Source organism: Strongylocentrotus purpuratus, unplaced genomic scaffold (genome assembly GCF_000002235.5).
Source record: "Strongylocentrotus purpuratus isolate Spur 01 unplaced genomic scaffold, Spur_5.0 spur5_scaffold_2, whole genome shotgun sequence".
Lineage (NCBI taxonomy): Eukaryota > Metazoa > Echinodermata > Echinoidea > Camarodonta > Strongylocentrotidae > Strongylocentrotus > Strongylocentrotus purpuratus.
The window spans coordinates 10,405,883-10,432,007 of NW_022145605.1; the positions used below are offsets into that span (position 1 = coordinate 10,405,883).

Below are 26,125 nucleotides of genomic sequence, written 5' to 3' on the forward strand. Positions count from 1 at the left end.
ATACACATGCAAGATGTACGGTACATGTAATGTACATGCTGCAATGCTGATGGTAAATTCAAAATGAATATTGACTGACCAGTATCATTTCCAAGTGGTGCTTATCTTATCAACATGTCTTCACCTCCAAGAAAATCAGCCTTCAGGGCTCCCCCTAGCAGAGTCACTGCTGAGAGAAAGTCTCCAGCGCCATCTACGGAGAGAGTACCAAAGAAAAGTGCTTTCAGTGCCAGCGCCCCACCTAAGAAAGTTACCGGAGGAGGTGGTAAAGGATCGCTCTTGGCGGGGGAAGTCCTCAAGCGACGTCTCGAGAGATTGAAGCAAAACTCTAATTCTCAGAATCAAAATGGTGCTAAACCCAAAAGTGGAACTCCGTCTGTGGAGAGTTCTTTAGGAGATAGGGGACTTAGAACGTTTGCAAGTGGTAGTAATAACAGGGTAGACTCGCCACACTCCACACCTACCCCCGTAAACTCTAGTACTCCATTGTTTGTGCGTAGAATGAGTGATAATGACCCAAGACGGCACTTGATCAAAAGCAGTATCCCTAGTAAACGAAAGGCTAGTTATCCCTCACAATCTGCAAGGTCATCATTCAGTATTGGTCCTTCCCCGCTTGCAGCTACGGATATTAAACCTAAAAGAACAACAACAAACTCTGAGATATATGATAGCGTCAGTCAAAGTTCCACACCAAGAGGGAACACTGTTAAAGAACAAACGAATGCTGCTGTGAGCAAGAAGAAAACAAGACCCAAATCTTCATCGCCAAAAACCAAATCTTCATCACCCAAAACCAGTATTGGCTTCTCAAGCCGGGACAACAGAACTTCAAGGACAACTCGTCGCGACAGCGACTTAAGCCGGACCTCTACTCCAGATCGGATGATACGGGTCATATCTCAGGAAAACAGTGATGAAGGTCATGTGCCATCAAACCCCAAAGCCTCTTCTCTTCCTCGAAAAAACTCCTCCCAAAGGGAAGACCTCTCCGGAGGTCATCCTATTGGGGAGGGGTCATCTCGGGATAGGAGGACCAGTGAAGATATCCAGGACCATGTCAGAGAAAGTAATGGTGATCGTAAACATTCCTTCTTGAGCAATAGCTTTAATGAAGACAACAGCACAAATGTGGAGCTTGAATTGAGAAGTTTGAAGTCGGAAAGCGATAGCAGTGTAGCGAGCGAGAGAACACGTAGCAAAAGGAATATCAAAGAGAGTACCAGTACTGAAAGAAGGAAGGATGTGAAGAGTTCTGGGGGTCGGAGCAAGAAATCACCTCGAATGCAGGAACAGGTGAGAATTGTTTTCCTCTTTTTATATTTTCTATCGTTAATTTTAAATATATTTTTAGTCATATACATGTACAATGCGAGTCACAAAGTCAAAAACCCAGATTCAACCTTTAATATAATTGCAGTCAATGAAATCTGATTTAAAACAAAACAAAAACATCCATCTCATTGTAGGGTATTGGTACACGTTCTTTCATTTGACACTATGAACAATAAAAATAAAATCTGGCCGTCGACAGCTGAATGATAGCACCTGTCCTGATTCTTTTCAAATATGACTCTGCCTAAATTTTCATTGAAACCAACGGTCAAACCCTGCATTTGGTTGAATGGAATGATAACCTTTCCAATTGAATTCACTCTTGCCTAATGACAGTAACTACTGAGCACCATTCATCTAACACTTGGGCACAGGCAAGTTTAATAGACATGCATTTAACAAAAATCACCTGTGCTTTTAATACCGGTAGTCATCTGTAATTGCAATTTAATTCCATAAGAAGGAAAAGAGGGCATTGTCAAGTCAACTGTCACAACACTCATAACATTATACACCTGTACAGTACATTGTTTATGTTTCAGCAATATCACAGAGTTATTAAGATTTATTTGGGGGGCTTGATATGGTTTTCCTGTTTTTCTTTTACTCTCATTGTACAGTATATTTGATTTATTCTTCAATGTAAAGCAGGTTTACAACACTTTTAGGTCTTGGGAGTGACTTTGAAATAAAATTATAAAAGTCAATTGTCAAACTTAATTTAGAGCAAAATAGGAAAGAGGAAAGAAATATCATTTTTTTTTAAATTCTTCGTATTACTCATAGTGTATTCATGCCTGTCTGTGACTGTGCAGTATTCAGTGCATGGAAGGTTTTTATTACATCAGTCATACCACTATACTCTTGTGGAATTTCTTGCTGCTGAATAGCTTCAAATTGAACTGATGCTATTTTGAGTGTAGGCATTATCTGAGCATCACTCCCACTTTAATTTAGAAGCAATTTGAAGTGAACAGCTGAGAAGAGGAAGATACTCACTTCCAGGCATTGTGTTCCCTACATTATTTAGCCTACAGTGTACAAGACCCTGTAGATGTATTGTTGGATGCTACATAGATTTATTTCTTCCTTAAATTGTAGACCTTTTTTCTTTTAATGGTAAATTAATTTTTGCTTCATTTTGCTTATATTGTTTTGGTTGGTAACTAAATGTGTAGGTTACATTTGAAATCATTCTTTGCTCAGTATAATGCTATTTTCTATTGTCTGTTTAAATTTGAAAGAGCTTTGATTCATATCGATTTACATGTTAAAAAACATTCAGAGTAAATAGGTTTAATTATCAGAGAGTTCAGTTAATTTATTCCTCGGAATCTGCTTTTCGAACATGCTTTTACAATGCTATTTTCATTGCAATGACGACCTTCGTCATTGCCTTGTTTTCGTTCACATTATTAATATTCTTACTTCTTCTTCCTCTTCTTCTTCTTGTCGTCCGGAATCCCATTCGTTTTGCACGTAGTGTTTGTTATTCCTATCCAGGTCCTTTTCTCTTGCTCGATTCCTTTCAAACTTCGTAGGCGTAATCTCTGATATCCAATCTAGGTCACCTACTTTTTCGTTTTTTGAAATCGCTCATGCGTAAACGTCCAGGCGCCATTTTGTTCGTTTCTGGTCCATTTTAAGGCCTTTCTATCTTCCTTCCTATCTCCAGTATCCTAGATCCTACAAACTTCTAACAAATTCCTCTAGATAGTCTGAGAGATGTTCTTTAATCTGGGATGTATAACTTGCCCTTCAAAATGCCATCTTCATACTCAAAATTCAAATCTGAAACCATCTCCGTCAACAATCTCTCAAATTCTTGAAAAATTGACCCCTAAATAATCTAAAACTGCCATAACTTTCTCATATAAATTCTGTTTTGTATTTAAATCACACAGTATCTTTATCTTATAATTGCACATAGCCATGCCAAATTTCACGTTTCAATGGCTTTGCAAAAAATAAATAGCGCCCTCTAAAGTTCTGGGAATTGGCTTTCTTTCTGTAACCGTACAGTATCTCCATTATGGCTTGGCAAACCCGTACCCTTTTTTGGATTCAGATACTTGGAGATATGCCCTTTCCAGCCATATACAAATTTATATACCCTAACACTGACCGACTTTCAGAAAAATGCCCTCCAAATTCGCCATTTTCAAGAAAATTCCAAAATAACTTAAACTTGCTCTAAAATGTCGATCATTATACCTAACTCAATGAAACTTGGCACACATATGTATCTATATACCTGTACGTGACAACTGTCCGCCAAGTTTGGTAAAATTTGAATGTGTCAGCGCAAAGTTATCGCCAAAAATGTTTAATTTACTATGCATTACGTAATAGCGCGTTTAATGCGTGCAATACATTGCGCGAAGATAACAATGGTGTCAAACTGACCGCAATGAAGTGCCCTTTCTAATGATACCAAGTATAGTATATGTTTACACAGAAAATTGTGAATAAATCGCATTTGAACAAAGGTCACTATAGGTCACGAGTTTCCGCCCGAATCTAACACGTATCGGCTATGACGTCATTTTTTCAGACTGCTTTTTGCCCCCTAAACGTCCTTCTTTTTCCTTGAAAATTTGCAGTGACATGCCGAGTCCAATACGCAGGGCACCTCATGGCCGGATTTTTAAAATTGGTCAATGGGGCCATTTAAGACGCCATTTTGTCCTATAAATCTATTTTACATCACCTGTTTCGATAGGATTATCATAGAAAAAAAGAGAGTGGTTTACAATAACAATCATAAAATTCTCTTTCTAATGATACCAAATACGGCCCATAAAGAGACATAAAGAGAGAGAGAAAAAACAATTTAACTCCGGTCATAATACAGATCCTGTACGTTTTCCGCTCATGCATTACACGCATTGTCTATGGGGGCATATCGGGTTCACACTTTTGACCCCCAGAACGATCTTGATTGCAATGACACACATGCACCAAATCCCCTTGGTTTTTGCACGCAGTGCTTGCGAGCCCTTTCTACGTCCTTTCCCATATCCCAATTTCTTTCAAACTTTGTAGGCATAGTCACTACCATCCCATCAAGGTCACTGTTGAGGCCTTTCTTTCGCCCTACCTATCTCCAATATCACGGAAGCTACAGACTTCGTACAAATTGCTCTGGATAGGGCGAGAGAAGCTCTTTCGTTTGACACGTAGAAACATGGCGTCATTGCACGCACATCGTTGTGACATGATTGCATTTCTAGTTGTATCTTCCTATTGTTTTGCAAATCTCCTAATTAATGAGCAACTTTTGTAAAAGAAATTAAGCATTAAATGTAGAACACCACCTAAAAAAAAAGAGCAAAAATGAGTGTCCTTGGGCAGGTCCAAGCTATTTGGATTGTGACGTACGGGACATTCAGAGACTTTAAACAAGAAATAACAATGGATGAAATTATTTATATGGCTATCTTTTGGTATGAGTCTGTGGCTATTATGGGCTAGTTCATTTGTGGAAAGTTTTAGTTCTGACCAGTTCATAAATTAATTTTTAATGTAATTAATGTGCTGCGTGACGTACGGGACCAGAGAATTTCTGACTTTTTCAAAAATAAGTTTGTCGTAAAAATTCTCTGAATTTATTAAGTTATGAGATTTATGGTAATGATATCTTAATTCATTATGGAATCAAGCATTAATCACAACTATAACCATATTTTTCTGACCTTCCGTTGTTATGTAATATACCAAAACATAAATGTGTGTATGTGACGTACGGGACACGTGACGTACGGGACAACTTTTCCCTATGGGAAAATGCATTGAAATGAAGAATTTTCGTCAAAATTTGTTAAATATGAACAATTTTAACTTAAATCAGTGACAATTAGAGTGTTTTAGAACCCAATTAGATCCTCTGACCATCACTCAATATCCTCTGTGTTAATTTATGAGGTAAATCAATACAAATATTACTTTAATAAAGAAAACAAATTAAATTACTTTCATACACACACACACACACTATATTACCATTTTTATTCCATTTACCCATCTATCATGTGCAGTCATGTTTCTTTTTCTAATTTCTTTCATCCATTCCATTCAACAGTGCTACATGTACACTGTACATGTAAATGTTTTTAAATAATAATTAATGAAGAAGATGAACTTGAACTTGAAAACTTTTATTAAAACTTGTTTGAAACACAGGGGCACACTCGGCACATCATATTTTGTGAACAAAGATACAGTACATTACAAACATGAAATCTTTTCTTCATAGCTGGTTTGAATTACTTGATAGTAATATCATAGAATTTTGAAGGAATTCAAAGATAACGCTGAACATATTGTCTTATTTTAATCTTTTTATCACAGATTAGAACATGTACATGTATATGTTGCTGTCATATATTCAAGAATTTTAATGTTCCGGTACATTAATGTACATGTTTGTGAAAGATGGATACAAAAATATAAATCTTGAATGTATTTTGTATTGATTAAAGACATCTTATTAACACCACCAGATATAACCCTAAAGGTTTGTGTGACCTTTCCCACAATTCAAAAGATTAAAGCGTAATTCAACAAAAATGCATGGGTGTGAAAGTGATGAAAATCCTAAGTGGGTGAGAGTGAGAGAGGCTATCCTTCCTTAAAAGTTATGATTTAGTTTTTAGGAGATTAAAATTCCTGAGCTGGCTCCATAACATGTACATACATGTACTATTATGATTTACATATTTAGCATCCTGCCAATGTTGGGGACATCAACTGGCAAAATACCAAAGTTGATAATACCAGGGGTCTGGCTTGAAGACTAATTACATCAATAAATATTCATAATTATGACACATGCCTTTAAGACTAAAACAATAACAAAAACAACAGAACGAGTAAATTCCTAGAAGGGACCCAGTTGGAATGTTCATATCCCTGTATACAACAAGTTTCCTAACACATACATGTATATATTCTCCTTTTGGTCATTTCCTTTTTTCACATCTTGCATTGGTTTTATATGGGGTTGTCCCGTACGTCACACACTTGTCCCGTACGTCACATTTCTTAATTTGATTATGTAATCAACACAGAATTTTCGTAATTTTTGTTAAACCTATTTTTTGTTAGGTATTCATCTAAATTAGAACTTCCTAGAATATCTTTAAAAAAAAAAAATATTTTCATAATTAAAATTAAACAAATTAATGTCAAATTGTGACGTACGGGACATCACACTTTGGAACCTACCTCATTTGCATAATTAATTAATTTTGAAAGTTTTTATATTTTTTTCCTATTTTCTAGTATGATGGTCTACATGTCCTAAAATATTTAATTTTGAAAAAAATAATTCAAATGAGATACAAAAATTAAAATGTAATGTCCCGTACGTCACGCTAATTAACACAAATCAAAGTTCATGACCTTGGCATTCTTCGTATTTTGATGATTTTTAATTTTTTTTATCAGATTCATAAAATTCATAACTTCAGCTTTAAAATGATGTATAGTTTGTTAAATATATATAAAGATGAAATTTGACCCCCAGAGGGGACAATAGCTTGGACCTGCCCTTTAATTGCTTAGAAGAATTTTTAGTACATGTACCAGGAGTTTGCGTGGAAATATAACAATCTGGTCTGCACTTCAAATTCTCTTGCATAAATTTGTTTTCAATTTCATGGGAACTGTGGTTTGGGATGCCATATTTCATCCTGATGAAAATGATGTATTTGTGCATGCGACAATTTACAAACAAACTCTCCCAGGTTCTATTTGTTATGGGTGTGTTTGAAAAGGGTTGTATTGCACAAGTTTTTATGATGGCGTTTTGTTTACAGAGTGGTGGCCATATGGTGTGTCGTCTATCAGTTTTTAATTAGAATTTCACCGGTATACTCATTGTGGATGTAAAAATTCACATTATATGGTTAGGAACATGTTGAGAACACTGAGTATTTACAAATTACAAATCCACATGCTGCTAATGCTATCAGGGAAAAAGAAAAGACATTTTATCCAACATTTCTCTAAATTGGTTGAATTACTTTTAAAATATCTTGGCTTTGAGCTTAAGAAAACATGTGATCTCTTGAATTTCTAGGAAAATGACCAAACTTGAGAAAGGGTAAAATGAAGAAGAATAGATGGAATTTTGTCCTTGCAGCAGTAAAAATAATTCACTATTAATTGATATCATTAGTAAAGGAGTGATTACAAAGGAAATTTAATGCCATTCATCTTTCATATGATCTTGCTTCCCGTAGAATTTTGGACTGATTTGTCAAACATTGCATGTATTACCGTATTTGCCGGCGTAAAGGCCGCAGTATTTTTGGAAGAGAAAATATCAAAAAGTCGGGGTGCGGCCTATGCGGCGAAAGAGTAAAAAAAAAAAAAAAAAAAAAAAGTCAAAACCAGCTCGAATTTGCACATACATGTATGGGACTAGAACTACGAACGGTACAATAACTATACATTTCCCCTCATCTTACCGACAACTTTATCTTGCATTGTTGACATGAAGATGAAAACTAACTTCCAAAAATAACATTTGCCGATAGATCTTGATCTAAGTTCGTGCCAATGCATTGCAAAAGTAAAAGAAGGGCCCATTTAGCGGAGCTGCCGCGAAGCATCTAGCATGCGAAGTCGCTATTTTGAATCCATTTCAATACACAAGAGAGAGGCGCAATGTATAGATCACAGAAAACACCATATGCTAGCATCAGTGCGGCATGGGCGAGCGGTCTAAGGCGCTGATTTTAGTCACATCGACATTTGAACGCAAGAGATTGAATCCCGACTTTAACAAAAATATACATATATATATTTTTTTTAAATGTCAAAATCGGGATGCGGCCTATACGGCGCTGCGGCCTTATCCCCGGCAAATACGGTATTTAAAAAAACATTAGATACATACAGGGTACCTTTAAAATTAAATGTAACCTTTAAAATGCGAAAATATGAGTTAAAAAACAAGTTCAAAAGGTAATAGGAAGCAAGTTTTTAAAGAGTGTTGGCAATTACATAAACTTCCTTAGAAATTATTACTCATGAACTGTGTTGTACAGTACGTGTAATCGTGTACAGAATTCTTTCCAAAAAATATTCAATATTCGATTATTTGTGTAAAACATCAAATGTTGCCCTTTAAAAAAAAAAAAAAACTTTTATAAAGATCAAACTTTCATGTTTACTATGTACAGTAGTAGCAGAAAATGTATTATAGCCTATTCACAGAAATTTGTTGTTAATATTTGTGTGCTCATTCACTGTATGTACCATATTTCCTGGCGATAAAGCCTCAGCGTCGCATACCGTACATGTAGTTTACGCCAACAAATACAGTATGCTTCTTCAAAAGTTCTCAGGGCAATTTGCCTGTACCCCCGTTCCCCTTTCCAATTTTCCAGTTAGACCTCCTTCCCTTCAATGTGCCAATATCAGGGCTCCGTCTTTATACAAAGATTCATATCTCAGGAAAGCATATAAGTTGTGATTGATATCAATCCTAACTATGTACACAAGATTGGAGACTGCAAACTTGCGATAGATACAAGGACTTGCGATTGATCAATCGTAAGTCTTTATAAGACGGCCCCAGATCTTTATTGTACTGTAAAAACCTTTCATCTACACACACATTGAAGGTTACGCTGCAGTTCTAAGACCCTTTTGTTCTTTGAACATTGCTTCATTGTTAGCATTGTTTATTGTCTACTTGTGCAACACAAACGAATTGATTTCTCTATACCCGGTAGTTGACTAATGAAGGGAACCAAACCTTATCTCTCTCTACCTCACAGTCAGTTTTGAGCAGGAAGAATGTTAACTTGTGTACCTCAACACAGAGTTAAAATATCCTTCTGGGTCTGAAGTCTTCAGGAACAGATGATGTGTTTGTTGCCAAAGTAAAAATTCCATTTTGCAAGACAGGGAAAACCGAAAATATGTAAATGGAAAGAGATATTTATAAAATATTGAATACGGTAGCCTTGAATGAGATTCAAGGGTATATTGCTTGAGCTGAGCTGTGCAAAATGCATTAAACTATACAGATTCACTACATGTGGCCTACATGTACGTTTTGTTTACATTAGGTTCTCTACTTACAGATTTATATTTACCTTGTAATTTGGGATGGTAAAGGTCAATAAAGACTTATACTTAGAATGACTGACCAATGCTATGGGATGTCAACATCTGGACTTTTAAAGGGGGAGCTCATCCTGGTTATGAAGTTTGCTTTAAAGACAAATAAAATAGACTGATTGATTATTGAACATTTGAGGACAAAGGATAAGAAAGTTAAATTAAATTTTGGAAATTGAAATGAATCAAATTATCAAATGCATTGCGACATCTGTGTGACATACTCTGTGAGTACCACTCCTTTTTATTTAGAATTCTTAATTTTTCTGTTTTTTCTAAAGTTACTAATGTTCACACACCCTTGATATATATCATTGCACTACCAAATTATTTTATTAAAGTATTTTAACGACATGAACATTTTAACTCAAACATTGGGAGACCAATTAATTTCATGAAGTTTCATTCCCATAATTAAAGTACTCACCTAACTTACATTGTAACTATAGTTACACTTACATGTACATGTACATGCACATCAGCTGCGTTTACACTGTAAGCAACAATTAAAGATATAGATCACATTCTGGTGTTTTGTCTGTAATTTCTAAGCAGCTACTGGCAAACCCAACGATAAACCACAATTAAAAAAAAACCAACTCTAGTGTGTGTTTTAAAATCCTCACAGAAATGTCACAAATTTTTGTAATGTAAATGCCCGCTCTCGAAACATCAGTGATTGACTCTTTTTTTTCGCCGTCTTGTGACTCAATCTCCTCGCTTCCGTGTTATCGCATGCAGAGCAGCGACAAGTCAAAATAAGCCAACACCAAACTTTTTTAATGTTTTTTTTCCAGTAGTGTGAATAGCAATAAAAAAAAAAAATACAATTTTTAAAGTGATGTTTGGGCTGTGGAATCTTTAAATGTTGCTTTTGTCACAACCTGCTATTGAGTGTTCATAGACCTGTGCTAATACCTACCAGGGCACTTGCAAGTAATCACTAAATGACAGGGGATTAGTGTTCATTGCAGGATAATGTACGCTTTAAGGATTATCCCGGAATAGGATAATCCCATGTGATGGCTTCTGTTTCTTACCCAGGCACTTCCTACATTGTACACATGTATGCATGTACAATGTACACGAAATACATACACTGTCAGGTCTTCATGCACTTGAACATGTTCTGTACAGTAGGTACAGTCGGTTTACAATTTGCAAGCGAAGAAGACCTACCGGTATATATTTGCAAGTTATTGTTTTAGTTTGCACAAAATTCAAAGGGCTTTTTTTAATAGCAATTATTTTTAAAATCTATTTTCAGTTGTAGCATATTTCATGAAATATGCATGCATCTACTTATGTAAATTCATAATATTGTGTCCCATAATTTTCCCCTAAAATTCTGTCATTTACTAGATTTTATATTTTTGCTGGTTGAATATCAGGTTTATGATTCAATTTACAGTCTACAGGTGTATTTTTAAGTTTTAACACTTCTTGTTTTGGTCAGGTGTGAACCCTCGTTGTTAAAAAAATATCTGTACTAGTACAGATATTTTTTTAACTTTGAGATTCTGCTAAATTTACGTTAAAAACTATGTTGGTCATACATGTATGAGCATACACTGTAGCTATTGTAAGTTAATTGGTTGCTATTTTTTAAAGTCTATTGGAGTTTCCCCACGATGTACTGCATTATATTCTGTGTATTTTTGTTTGCTTCTGGACCACCTGCAATGGTACATTTTGACTTCAAGTGACTTCATAGAGCTTTTCAAAACTTGAAAGCTTCAGGTTTTAGCCATGGCACAAAAAGACTTACAGTTCATCTGCTAAGAGTCAGAAGGGCTTTAAGTCATATTTCTAAACACAAAGTTAATTCCCTTAATTCTGGGTATCAGTGGATAACATGAGACTCTAACAATAACACAAAGGTGGTGCAAAATAGGGTCATTACGGTACCTATTTATAGTACGCCATATTAAAGGCACTGAATTGTTAATGATCTTTATTACTGATTGCAAAGGAAATTATACCTCACTTATGACCCCCAATGACCCCCATTGATTGTTACCATACAGTTTCTGAAAGACCAAGGGGATGCCAATATTATCATTGCTCATTGTTGTTCTGTTAGTGTTAAAACCATGTTAAAACTTCTAACCATAGTGCATAATAGGGTCATTAATTACCTATTTATAGTTCGCCATATTAAAGGCTATGTTGTGGAACAGAGTATTCTTTGTTTGTTTCTTTGAATTGTTAATGATCTTTCTTGGTGATTATAAAGGAAATTGTACCTCACCAATGAGCCCCAATGGCCCCCATTGCTGGTTACTATACTTTTGGAAGACCAAGGGGATGCCAAATTGCCAATATTATCATTGCTTATTGTTCTGTTTATAGCATCAATGTGAATGTTTTGATGTACATGTACAAAATTTACACCTACATGTAGTTCATTGACTCCTCAAGGGCAACTTGACTCCTTCACCTACACACAGTATGTATCAATAATTATTTTACTACACACATCCAATACATGTACAGTGTATGTCTTCCTACTGTATTCAGTCTAGTTCAATGTCAAATTTAATTTTCATTGTCTTGTTTTCATTTATACATGAATGAACTTACAAGTGATAAACATGTAGTCTTGACCATAATTAAGACTATATCACTTGTAAACATGTGCAGTAGTTGTTATTACATTCAGACATTTGCAGCATGGCCATATTAAAAAATGAAATTGTTTTTCATAATTTCTAAGAAAACATCTTAAATTCAACATACATGATATTGTTAAATTGAGCTTTGTTGATTTTCAACATGTTTCAGGATCCAAGAGATGTCAATTTCACACATATCCCACAATATTAAACCATGAACCTAATAGAATTTGTATTAGGTTCATGATTAAACACAGGCGCTGTTAGGAAAGCCAATCTCAAATCCAATTTACTCAACAATGTTAAGTAGTTGGACTTCATTGAGCAGCTTTTTCTTCAAACTGTTTACGGTTGCCATAGCAACTTTCCCTTGATCTTCCATACTTGTGTAAATCTAATTTGTGAGGTTCGAAGTTGCTCATATGCTTTTTCTGGTGTAAGGGATACTCAGGGTTGAGTGATGGGATCAAGTTATTTTAAAATTATGTTAGTATGTGCCTTGGGGGATCAGAAGGCAATCCCCTATAGTCTCTTGTGCTTTGAAGATAAAGTCATGTGAACATGTATGTTCACATAAATTGCTAATGTGTAGGGGTATGACCTCATAAGAAAACTTCAAGGGAAAACTGCAGTACAGAATTGTGCCATGATTTGGAATCAAGGTTTAGAAGGTAAATCATACCTTACATTGTAAATGTACATTGCTTTGAATGATGTGACATGATTGTAAAAGAGACAGATTTATCAAAGTTTGAATGAAAATGGATAAAAGAAATTGGATCATCCTTTGCCAATCTCTTTCTCTGATTGTATGCTTTTGTAGACCATTGAACTTCATCATAATCTATTGATCAAGTTGCAAGTTTGTTATCAATCAATAGTTATTTTCACTTACCATACTAAAAGAAAAGATTTTTTTGTTATTGTTTTTATTCTCAAAAATTTGTTTCTTCTTATTTGATCAAAAGTTACTCATTTCAAAGCTAGTGTTCTCCTTTGAGGATACAGAAAGAGATTGGTTTTGCCATAAAATCTACATAGATGTTCTGTACATGACTTGTACAGTGTTATTGTGTTAAACTGATTAAAAAAAAAAAACGAGACAAGTTAGTGTCTAAATTATTTTTCAAAAACTCTTCATGTATACAATGTACAAAAATTGTACATACACAATTCCAGACACTTCTTTTCATTTTTTCTGCTAAGATTTTTAAATATGTAATGTATGTAGCATAGATGAAAAGGGGAGAATTTTTTTGGTGAAAATTATTGTTCACAATGATACACATTGGATCTCAGAGATTAACTACACTTTACTCCACTCTGCTCAGGGGTGCATAATGTTGGCATTCTAAAATTATGCTCACCAAAGCAGAGTTGGAAATTGATCCTAGTTGGTTGTAAAGATGTCTGCTGCCATCTCTTGTTCAATGAACACACACACATTGCTTGGTGCTTCTGTCTGTGATTCACATCCCTCATAAAAAGTAATTCAAAGTATCTGAGATGTACTGAAAGAATTGCTCTTCCCTTTTTTGTTGTTAAGAAAATAAAAAATAACCAGATACACGATTTATCATTGACAGCTTTATTTTCATGATAGAACAAACAGTATTAAGTTGAACTTTGCAAAAATGGTTGCTGTTGTTCATTGTGTGAACACATACAGCCATTTGGAAAAGTGAAATGTGTTCCTCCATTCATCCCATATTCAATTAAGGAATATAGGGCAATCAATTTTAATGGCAGGTTCATTCATGTACATGTATGCACACTTACAATACATTGCAATTTCAATTATTAAATTCATTCATTTGGTCTAGTGACATTTGCCCGCTTTTGAGCTGGTTGCCTTTGTTGTTTTCTGGTTTCAGAATTCAGTAAAAAGGTTATGAATATAAGATACATGTAGGAGTGTAAATTGTGTTTAAAAATTGAAAAGAATTAAAGAGAATATCAAAATTCGTTCTAAACTTTGAAGCTTGAATTGTTGTGTATTACACTATAATAATTACATCTGCTTTTACATGCCTCCATTCCAAGTATTATTCTTGGATCACAAGAAAAATAGAACATAACTGATACAGAGACAGAAAGAACATTTTTTTTCTTTCTTTCTTTTTCCTGAAATTCCGCCCGTATTAAAAATAAACCTTTGTAGATATATTAGATTACAGCATATATGTACATACCGGTAGAAGGTGTTTGTTGTAATGTTTTAAAAGGTTATATTTTAAATTAGAAATGAGTAAATACATGTACACTGTAGTATGAAGTTTGTAGGTAAAAAATGTATTTTCATCAAATTCCATGTACTTTGGTGAGGAATAATATTCAGAGTATTTTATTGCATGATGAGTATCTTTTCTGTTTTCTTATTTTGTATTCACAGCCTGAACATGATCATGAACAAGCACCAGTAAGACAATCAGTCGCAGTCAAAGATGAGTTGGTCTTCCAGCACACAAGTCTTGAGGACTCCTCTCCAAGACATGAGAACAATTTAGAGGTCATTGACCTTGAAACCAGAAATGAGGTCAAAGTTGAAAGTGAAGGAGAGTCAAGAAGAAACTTGGAGGATGTCAGTGATGACGAGAAGAGGAGGCGGCGGTTAAGCTTTCACTCTCGAGGGACAGATGAGGAAAGGACGTCATATGGGATTGACCCAGAGTTCAGAGGTGACCTACATGTAGATGGACAGAGAAGAAGGTCAAGAACATTGATAAAAGCTGAAAATCAAGGTCATGAAGATACTGCCACAAACATCAAGGATGAAGAAAAGAGGCCGCTGGGTGGAAGTTCAGAGGTCATAGGTCGTAGTTCAAGACTGAGAAGTGGTTCCCGGTCAAAGTCTCAAGACACAGATGATGATGCAGATAAACTAACCAGAAGCATTGATGGAAGGGAGGACAAATCTCCTAGAAACAAGGTATGGTCATAAGCAGGCTTCTCTGAAGGATCTTTTAAAACTCTTGGTCCTATAATTGAGTGATATGGTCTTATGGCAGCCCAGGAGTGATTCTAGACAATCAAAACAAATTTGTATGTTGTCAGTTTCCATTTAAACTAATGTAATCATTACCCTTCTCTGGGAGAAATTGCCCTTGCAATTTTTCATTTAAAGTCTCCCATGCTTACTGTGGCATTTGTATTAAGGGTTATGCATGGTGGTTATGCTGCTAATGACTTTTAGGTATTAAAGGTTAGGGTTAGGGTTAGAAAGGTTAGAATTATTTGTTGGTGTAGTGTTAGTTCCAGAGATGAAGTAATGCAAATATGTGAGTGTAAGAAATTTAATGTGGAGCCAATTTTGCTGGCTGGTGAATGTGTTGTATATCATAAAGCTGTATATTATTCTTGAAAAAACAAATTGTTTCATTTTAGGTTGGGACTTCATCCCCGCGAAGTGAAGAGCCAGCCACGGACAAGAGAGAGATGATAAGACAAAGAAGCACAGAGCTTGCTGCTATGGCTAAGAAACTTGAGGAAAAGGCTAAGGCAATGAAGAGTAGACAAACAACACAGTGGAAGGTGAGATGATTTAATTAATAGGGGGAGGAGATGCGAGGAGGAGACGGAGAAGGGGACGGGAGGAAGGGAAGGGAAGGGGGAGGTTGCTGTTACGGCAAAGAGGCGAGAGGCGAGATAAGTATAGATCTATAAACCAACAAAACTTTGAAAGTTGAGTGGATTTAGGTTGGGGGGAGGGGGAGGGGGAGGGGGAGGAGGAAGAGGAAAGAAGAAAAAGGAAGAGAAGGAGGGGGGGGGGGGGGGGGGTGGAAGAGGAGGAGGAAAGACAAAGAATAGAGAGAGTAAGGTGGTTTTTCTGATGGCTATTAAAGAGACTGGATGAGATGTAAAATAAACCAACAATTTAGTGAAAGCCAAAGGTGGCAAAGGGCAGGAGGGAGGGAAGAAAGGATGAAAGGAGAGAAGTAGGAAGGAAGGGAGGAGGGGGTGATGTCATAATGGCTTAGAGACTGGAAGAGAAAGCTAAGGAAATGAAGAATAGACCAACAACTTTAATAGTCGAAGGTGAAATGATACACAGTTCTGCTGATTTATTTTGAAAGCTCTGTGGGCCTGAATTGTATGCATCGCTGTTTGTCAGTCAAAGGGAGCTTGACTTGGACTTTCTTTTAGACATTTACACCAGAATTCAAAGGATGATCACAGCAGGAACATAAATATATCTGGCTCATATATACATGTATGCTTGAACAATATGAGACTATATTCAACAGGTTCCTTTTCAATTTCTTTTTTTAGCTCGCAGCGCTCTTTACCGTTACCATGACAATGTGTGGTGGCTTCACTGCATAATGAAAGAGCGTGTTTTTCTCTTCCTCAGAGTTTTCCTTCTCTACTCATATTAATCTTATTCTTTATATCCTCTATCGTCATGGTGATTGTAATTATCAAAATTAGTCTGTCAGCTAAATGCTATGAATAGAACGATGTGTAACATGCAGTGCTATTAAATTGGCTAGGTGTTGCCTTGAAATTCAAAAGCGATTGTACACAAAAAAGAGCTAATATTTTAGCTTGCAATTTGTTTTCTTCATGGATGAATAAAAGAAGTAGAAGATGAAGCAATTTATATGTAAAGAGATTACGACGTGGTTTGAAAATTCACTCTATAATTGTTCAATGTAATGTTAACATTACAGTGAAAATGCTGAATGTTTTAATACTCTGCATGATTAAACTACATTGTGGTTAGGCGAACATCGTTTGTGAAGAGCCAGAAGGGCGTTTACTCTTTTACTTTAATATAGAGTTAATGTCCTTTCTGCTCCAGACAAGCGAGTTATTCATTCTAGCTCTTAATAAATAGCCTTGCTATTTAACACACTATTTAACACACTATTTCAGGCACTTACATGTAAGAAGTTATGTTATTACATCATTAATTTTCATCAAATATAATTGGTTTCCAATTTGGTTACCCAGACCTATGTTTAAGGTTTTTACGAGGTACTTGACATGAGACAAATGATACCGATATATTTATGAGGTACTTAAAGGCATCGTTTAACAATGTTAAATCTGAGATGCATGACCTTGCGTGTTATCAGTGTCTGTGATACGATGCAATATTGAAGTCCTTAAAAAAAATTGCTCTTCAAAATGATCATGAAGTGCCTCAAAAAGTTAAAATCCTTGAGTGACCGGTTTTACCATACTCATTTCCCCCAATAGACTGTAGTGTTATGAAAACCGTTGGGAAAACAGAAAACTTGATTTCGATTTCTAATCATAAATATCTTGATAGACAGGCAATCGGCTTGTAAAAGTCATGGGGTTCTTGACTGACCTAAAAGGTTTATAATTATTATAGCAGCATGAGCTAAATCCAGGATTTTGTTTCAGAATCTGAGACAATGTTACAGAGTCACTTTAATGTAATATCAATACATTTCTACAGGAATAGGTCTCGACTTTACAGAATGGAATGCAAAAAACAATGAATATTCAAATAAATATGATGGACTTCAAACAAATATATATGCAAAACTGTTCTTAATGATCATTGGAAAATAAAATCATGCAAAATTCTTCCTATATTATTGTTTTTGCTTGAAACCTGTCGGCAGGTTGAGTGGAGAAACGAACTACTTTTGCACTATGTGACGTCAGACTTCCTACTCTATCATGTTCTTTTTTATCCAGGCCAAGCCCCCTCCCATACCAAAGGTACAAGTGTCTGGATGCATGTTTCCAAAATAAAATTGACCCTGTGATATTTGCCCATCGACTGGTTTCTATATTTCAGATTCTGCACGAGCCTTGCTTGCACACCAAACACGTTTCTCCACTTCTCTGAATTCTGTAGTCTAGGAGGGCAAACTCTTTTTTAAATTAAAACAAAACAAATTAAACTCAATATTGGATTAAAGACCATGTAGGGTTTGGTAAATGCCTCAACTTTTTTCAGATTTCTTTGATTTTAGTTGATAATAGCAAAATTTTTGTGATATTAAGCTAGTACTGAGGGTTGTTTTTTTCTCTTGAAGTTTAGCAAATGATAGGTACAAACATTTTGCAAATGTCACACGTGTGACCTGGCCAAAAAAAAAATCCATGACATCAATTTGCATCAGGCACAGTGTATATAAAAACATATGTCCTTGCCTGTTGTTGGCGATTTCTGCAAAACTCTTGCAATTGCTGTTCCGGGAAGCTGCAACATGGAAGGATCCTTGTGCAGAACGTTCTGTACATGTACATGTAGCCATGATCTGGCTTTCCTTTCAGATGTTTACACTAAAATTCATTAGATATCGTGGATGGAATATCATTATATCTTGCATACTTTTGACACAAGTAGAAGATTGCGATACCATGTTAAATGTTTAAATAAAAGACAGGTAAAACTCCCAACCTATTACCGGTATGCAAAAATTATTGTACCCTAGTTTTTGCAAAAAGACTGCTGAATGGACACAAGACTATATTCTTACTTTGTTTGTTTGTTTGTAAATTTACTCATTTCTTTTCTCCACTCATGCTGTCAGTTTCTAACTCTGATCCATGGTTTGTATACATGGAGGCGGACCTGAATAATTAATGAGATAGCTGTTTAGAAATATGTGGTCTGTCTATTAGGATGAATAGGGTCCACCCTGTAAAGGTGTCCCAATAGTCTTTAATTTCATACCCTATTGAATCACACATATTGGGTCACTGTGTTACAGTTTATATCATTTGTTAGGTGATGAAATCATACTTATCTGGTATATGAATGCACTGACATATCAGAGTGCTTAATAGTCAAGTAATGAAATAAAAATGTACGATAAAATACTAAAGCTGATTTTTTTTTCTTCCCCTTCTTCAATACCTGTACCATTTGACTTGAAGAAGACTTTGGGATCGATGCAGATGAATTTAGTAGAAAATTACTCTACATGTAGGCTACATTTAGCAAAAACATGTTGAATATCGACAAGAAAACTAAGACAGTAAACCTTGTTGGATAATGCCACAGGCCCATATCAAGGTTAAAGGGTCTGTTGCTACAGCAACCATTGACTATAAATAGATGAGAGCAGTTAAAAACCTTGGTTAGTTATAACAGGGTCTGAATAATCTAAACTGAAGACTAAACCAACCTCTAGCCACCATACTGTAGCTTTTCTGTTGTACACAAACGTTTTTAATGTAATTTCAGACTTGGCTAATATTGCCCTACATTTTGTTGAGATGTCAAAAAGAGTCTGTGAATGCAGACTAGGTCACACCTCACCGATTCTCAGTCCCAGCCAATCAAAAAAGTCTATCTTGGGGAATCTATTTCTGTTTATGGTCTCTTTATTGATCGTGCAGCTTGGGAGAGTTGTGGAGGTTCCGCCTTTCTTCCACCTTTCTTCCACCTCTGTCCCCGACAAAAGAAAAAGAAAATCAATAATTTTTGGTCAGGCCTCGTTCACTAAGGGTGTGCCTATCAATTGTTCATCCATTTGTAATGAACAGCCTTCATTTTCCTCTATCTCCTGCGGTGCCCCCTGCCGGTATTGATGATGGGCAGTTGATGGATGATTCAATGGTGGTAAATGCTGAACTGTTAAAGATGGAGGTGACTGGCCAACTTTCAAGGCTTTCAGAGCCACATTTGGTGAACTTTAGATTTTGGAAAGTGTTATGTACGCCCATATGACGTTTTATTGACTTGAGTCCTAAGTGGCCGCACGAACCAAAAGTTTGAGGTGTTTTTGTACAAGAAGGTGCTTGAAAAAATTGCCGAACTGGGAACTTTGTCAGATATAACTTCCAAGCTGGTGTGGAAAGGTAGTCTTTGGAATATCCCCATCTCATCCATTAATGAAGGAAAGGAATAGCAGTTGTCATTATTGTCAGACTTTTCCTGAAAGGATCGCTGATAGTGCAATGCCAACAAAACCTGAATGTAAATCTAGGAGAAACTCTTCAAAGGAATTCACTGTAGTTCTTCTGCACTTGTTGATGTGAAGCAACACTTCGATTACATTCATTGCAGTGTGTGTGTCTGTGCCGTCATAATTTGATTTCTCGAGTAAACAACTGATACTTGTTTGATTTTGATAAATTGGACCTGTTGAATTGTTTGAATGGTAATTAGATCAGTGACACCTGACATTCAAAAGAGAATACATTCAGAGACTCTCTTGGACTTTTCATGCCATTGCCTACTTGGAAGAACTTTGTCAGTGAAATTCTATGGTTTGCTGTCTGTCTTGGTGAATGAAATTCTTTCATCTTGTCATCAGTTACACTGGATATTTAATGGAATATTCACAAGAGATTATCTTTCCAAAGAACTGATGTATTTGGAACATTTTCCTGCTCCTATGGACCTGCTTGGAGTGCACTAAAAATATTGAAAAATAGCAAACAATAGCTGTGATGATTACTGTGTAACTCAACCAGACTACTGACTGTAATTTCTTATGATACACTGTACTTGAAAGAAGTTCTTGGCATTTCGTTTAAAGACATGGAAAAGTGAGCAGTCATGAGTTCTTTCTTCAGCATCCGTCTTCCTTTCGAGTTGTCCTTCTTCCAGGATGGACCAACGTCTCAGGATGATCCTACCGAGCTGACGGCAAAGACCACATCCCATCCTCCAGTCATCCAGGAGAGCACCACCACCATCCAACATCAGCAACGCATCCTCAATAACACCAACAACGCCCAACAACACCGTCGCATCCTCCCTAGCAACACTCCCCACCAGCACCGCACCCTCCCTGGCAACACTCCCCACCAGCACCGCATCCTACCTTCCAACCCACATCTCATCACCAACAACAACACAGACCCTATCATCCAGGCCAAGAGAGCAACGCTTCATCATCGTCATCATGACCACCTGGCGCTGACCAAGAGCAGTCGGGACAATTGCACCAATGCCTGGAAGGGGTCAAGAGAGGGTCTGGGTATGGGGGTCAATGCTGGTGTTGGTGTCAGGGAGGATGGTGGTGATGGTAGCACAAGGGAGGAGTTTCACAACCTCCTGCTCTCTATGTATAAATCAGAGGTAAATGGCAAAATTATTGAAATGAAGAGTTTTCTTTTGTAAAATTCATGTTCATTGCAGTGTCTACATTAGTTACTGAGGTGGACAGTACCAAACAAAAATTGCTGCAGTCTTAGACTTTGGTAATTGTTAATCAAATACATCTCTTCACTCCAACATAATGAAATTGATTCAAAAATTGGTTCATGTCAAGGCAAATTCCATCATGTTAATCCACTTTGCAACAGTTTTATAAGATTTCTTATTTTGTATGTCCTCCCTATATGCCTTATCACTACCTTTTAATAACAAATGCCTCATAAGCGACAATGCCAGCCTGGCCGACACTATCGGTTCATTGAATATTAGTGACCTGGGCATTGAGTGGCAGAGGCGATAGTGTGCAAGTGGGTGGAAAGTAGGATGTCAGCTGCCTCGGAATCATGCTCTCCTCCCTCTTTATTTTCTCCCTTCCATCTTAATTGTGTTTTTACCCTAGTCTGATACCATTCTCTTTGGGCCTAGCAATTATTTTCAAGACTTTATCAATTTGAGGATGGAAAGGAATGAAAGAATACTGCAGAGTGGTGAAAATATGAAGCATCTGTTAACAAATTTAAATTAAAAATTTCTTATTGGCCTTTTGTAATGTTGACACATGTTTTTGAGCAAATATTTGTGATACATGTTCATACAAAAAAAGAGGGAGAAATGTGACCGAAAGAGAGAGAAAGGTAGAGAGAGAGAGAGGGATAGGGAGAGGTATAGGGAGAGGGAGGGGGAGGGAGGGGAGAGAGGGGGAGAGAGAAAGAGGGAGAGGAAAGGGAGATAGAGAGAGAGAGAGAGAGAGAGAAAGAGGAAGAGAAATAGGAAGAGAGAGAGAGAGAGAGAGAGAAATGGGGGAAGAGTGAATCTGGTGGAAAAGAGGTTAAGAAGATGGGAAAAGATGAAAAAAGAGGGGGAGGGTAATACTGTAAGAGTAGAGGAAATGACAAGAAGAGACGGAAATTGATCAAAAGGCAAATATATATTTCATGAATGAAAGAAAAAGCATATAGAATAGAAACAAACAACCTGCAGGCAGGTGGTCATTCTAACATTGCAAGGCGATCTCTGCATTGATGTTGAAGTCACAGCCGAAAAGGGTAGTACATGTATCAAATTAGACCCATAAAGTGCAGTGGCCGTTTACGCAAGGGTCATTTCTTTATACCTTTTGCCTCACGCAATGTTTGCCCATTCTATTATGCTGCCCTTCTTGAGTTTAAGAAAAAAGGAAACCTATAAAAAATATAGTTTAACATTCACCATACTGAATAGTGACAATAATGTGTTTATTGCTCATTTCAACATCTTCCTTAATGTGATTCACAGAGACTTTCAAGAAATCAATGTTAGGGAAATTTCAATACCCTATTGCACTGCTTTTAGATATTCAAGTTCAGAAATACGTAATGAGTCATTATAGTGTTCAGAAAGTGATGCATTACACTACTGAAATCACCTTTGGTCGATTTTTCAAAGTTTACAATCATGTTCATCATACATTGTGTACAGGAAGACGGTAACCTTTATTCCCCAAGAGATTCAACCTCTAAAATGTTCTCTTAAAGAAATTTGGAAGAATATAGGATGGCATCTATTAGATGGAATAGTAATGCATTGTTAGACGCTTTCTGTGCAAAGTGCAATGACACAGGAAGATGCGATCCCACTATAGTCTGTTACTTTGCTCCCGTATGCAATGTCACGCATGCCCATCCTCGTCCCCATTCCCCCACCCTCCTCACACCACACAGTAAAACAGATGGTCAGGAAGCTTTATTTGAATTGTGTAATCATGAGGGAGGGGGGATGGGGTGGGGGATGGAGGATGGGGAGGTAGAGAGTGAGGGAGGGACGGAGGGAGCTAGGGAGGGAGCTAGGGAGGGAGGGAGCGAGGGAGGGAGCGAGGGGGGAGGGAGGGAGGGAGGGAGGGAGGGAGGGAGGGAGGGAGGGAGGGAGGGAAGGAGGGAGGGAGGGAGGGAGGGAGGGAGGGGGAGGGAGGGAGGGAGGGAGGGAGGGATGAGAGAGTGAGCGTGTGTGTGAGCGAGAGAGAGAGAGAATGGGGAGAGAGAGAGAAATAGAGAGAGAGAGAGAGAAAGAGAGACAGAGAGAGAGATACATCTTTATATAGAGTGCGAGAGATACATCTTTATATAAAGAGCAAGAGATTGTACTTATCATATAAAAAATAGAGTTCCAAATCGACCTCTTTCTCCAAGAATATTCACCTCTGGCTCAGGCATACATTGGAGTGCAGAAGGCATCTGCCCGATGAATACATCAAAGACCTGCTTTTCTGATGACAAATTGGTGCAACATCTTGAGGCATATTTTTCAACACATGTATTTAGATACTAATGTTCATCTCTCCGGAAATGATTCTGAAAAGTTTGCATTCAATAGAATTCTCTATCTAATGCAAAGTTCATTTTAAAGTAATAAAGTTATATTTGAAGTTTGTTAACAAAACTATTTAATTCTTTTATTTTTAGGGGGTAGGGGTTAGATCACAATGGTTAGATTAGACCTATCTGTGATATTCAACTACATGTATGTGACCAAAAACATACTGAAAACATTCAGGGAAACCTTTTAATAGTTTGTTACGAGAGGACTTTATCTTGTTTGTGCATTAGACTTATAGGAATGAATGTTAAACTAAACCAATAAAATCTACAGTATAGTAAATGTATCTTTGATTGCTTCTATGATGAGAAGCTAGATCAATCGCCAAGTTCCAGCTGTAATTTCAACAAAGGACTGCATTTTCTACAAGGATGAGAATTCTACCTTTATATTGGAACGTGTGCTCTGTCAAGGAATCTTAAGAACTGATGTGAAAGGGTTCTGACATGCTCATTGTAATACTGATATACATGTATATGGAAAGATACTTCGTAGTATTAAAGGTAATACAAGGTTTTGGTAATATTTCGACAGTATTGGATTACGAAATTTAAAATTTGCATTACAATTGTGAAACCTAGTGTTATAATAAGCAACTTAAAACAAATTGGGCTCTAAAACGCTAAGGATTTCAAGAAATTAAAATATCAAATTTATCGGTGCTCCCGATAAATTTCAGGTAGCGCCTATGGCCATACAATGGTAGCTGCTACAATGAAAATCTCAAAATTTGCAGTTCTGATATATAATTTCCAAATGGAAATTAAGTATGAAAGCACCAACTAATTAATGCTCTTCAGCCAAAAATTTATTTCAGTTGTGAAATGGTACATGTTATCAGAGCAACATCATGTTTGTAGCTTTTTTTCATTGTACATTATTAAAGGTGAAATTTATTTTCAGATACAAGAGGGTTTGGACATGCTCACTGTTATAGACTGTTACTAGAAATTAGTTGTCTTCATTATATATTTATGCATTTACTCAAGCTTTTGAGGGAAATTAATTCTTTGATGTGGAATGGGACCTTAAACATCCTTGCCATGTTTGCTGTTACATTAATGTCATGTCTGCTGCCGTGGATGACAGACACCGGCTATGTTTGTAATCGATAATTACGTGATTTTGTGGCATCAACCGTATTCCTTTGGGGCAATAGGAATATGTACTTGGTCTGCACTCTCCTAGTCTATTTCCTCCACCTTTTTTCCACCACATGTCTCTCTCTATTTCTTCATCTCTTTTTTTTTTTTACTCTCCTTTTTTTTTTAAACTCTCATATTTTCATCTCTATTGATCTTTTTATTTTTTCGTCCTTTTCCTTTCTCTCCTGTTATTGAACTAGCCCATGAATTTCCACCTTTGATTTTTGACCCCTTCCTCACTTTTAAAACTTCTTTACCTCCTCATTTTACATTTTCTCTCTGTCTTTTATGATTTGTGGTTGGTTGTCACTGTTGTTTCATTTTTACATCTGTCACATATATCATGGTTTAATGTGATAAAAATTGTCATAGTTTGAAGTCACATATGTATGTTTAGACACCTCAAATACATTGTAAATTTTACTTAATATTTTACTACACATATATAATTTAAGGTCATCTTGATACAGTTTGATAATGATCTACATGTTTTTCTTTCTCATTGTCATTAAAGAATCAACTTCACCTGAACGTAACCAATTACCATATGTTTTTTGATGATTCTCCTTTGCAGAGGACAGGTACAGACAATGCCCCCCTGGTACCCACTTCAACCACGCCCCTCTCCCCTACCGCCACCACTACTCCTACCAATGCCATCACCACTAGTCCTAAAGAGCCACCACGCCCGGCCACCTCCACCGGCATGGTACCGGATCTTGAGCAGATGAAGAGGATGATGGTCAAGCAGAAGGCCAGGGAGATGGCCGAGAGTGCACAGAGGGCTCTGGTCAGGGACCGGGACGTGGAGCATCTCAAGCAGGAGCTAGAGGCCATCAAGAAGACGCTGGATATCGGCAGGCAGGACCAGCTCATTGAGGTAAGCCTCACACTGCCAGCTTGCTTCCTCAGATCTCTGCTCTTGTGCTTTAATAGATATTTATATGATACTTTCCAACCAGAGGCTTTGTTGAGTTGTTTGGAATTATTTTTATTCATTTATTCACTTTGAACAAAAAACTTATGCTACTTTACACATATTTTTGTGTGTGTTATGATTGATTGAAACTAGGGCATGAAACATTTTGGAAGTTTTTGCATTGACAGAAGTCGTTGTTGTATGTATCTTCAGCCCAGACAAGGACTAGAAGATTGCCAACTCAATGTTGTACGGAGGCCCTTCTGATATCTTCTGTTAGCTAGGAGCCAGAATGGTGTAAACTCCCATAGATTAACACAGAGTTAATAAAGCCCTCATACATGTAGCTGTAAGCAGATAATATGTAGATTCTGACAGGAGATGTGACTTAGAGATATGGCAAAGAGAAAAGCCAAGAGTGACAGACAGATACTTTAATTGTCAGATTAATAAAAACTTGCTTTGGAGAAGAGAGAGAGAGCGAGTGAGAATAGGAATGAGAGATAAAAGGAGATCAAGAGGGGGA

General features: G+C 36.7%; 1 protein-coding gene across 1 annotated transcript; it reads left to right on the top strand.

Moving 5' to 3' along the window:
- The first annotated feature begins 10 nt into the window (after nucleotides 1-10).
- LOC591930 (serine/arginine repetitive matrix protein 2) lies at nucleotides 11-26,125 on the top strand. Its single transcript, XM_030991628.1, has 4 exons — nucleotides 11-1,296; nucleotides 14,479-15,015; nucleotides 15,471-15,617; nucleotides 25,255-26,125. The coding sequence occupies exons 1-4, from the start codon at nucleotides 115-117 to the stop codon at nucleotides 25,690-25,692; spliced, it is 2,304 nt and encodes a 767-aa protein (XP_030847488.1). The 5' UTR covers nucleotides 11-114; the 3' UTR covers nucleotides 25,693-26,125.

What these genes read in the sequence shown, in the direction of transcription:
- LOC591930 (XM_030991628.1), top strand. Translation starts at nt 115, where the DNA reads ATGTCTTCACCTCCAAGAAAATCAGCCTTCAGGGCTCCCCCTAGCAGA. An exon ending in CACCTCGAATGCAGGAACAG is followed by an intron (nt 1,297 to 14,478) that starts GTGAGAATTGTT and finishes TTGTATTCACAG; the next exon opens with CCTGAACATGATCATGAACA. An exon ending in GACAAACAACACAGTGGAAG is followed by an intron (nt 15,618 to 25,254) that starts GTGAGATGATTT and finishes TCTCCTTTGCAG; the next exon opens with AGGACAGGTACAGACAATGC.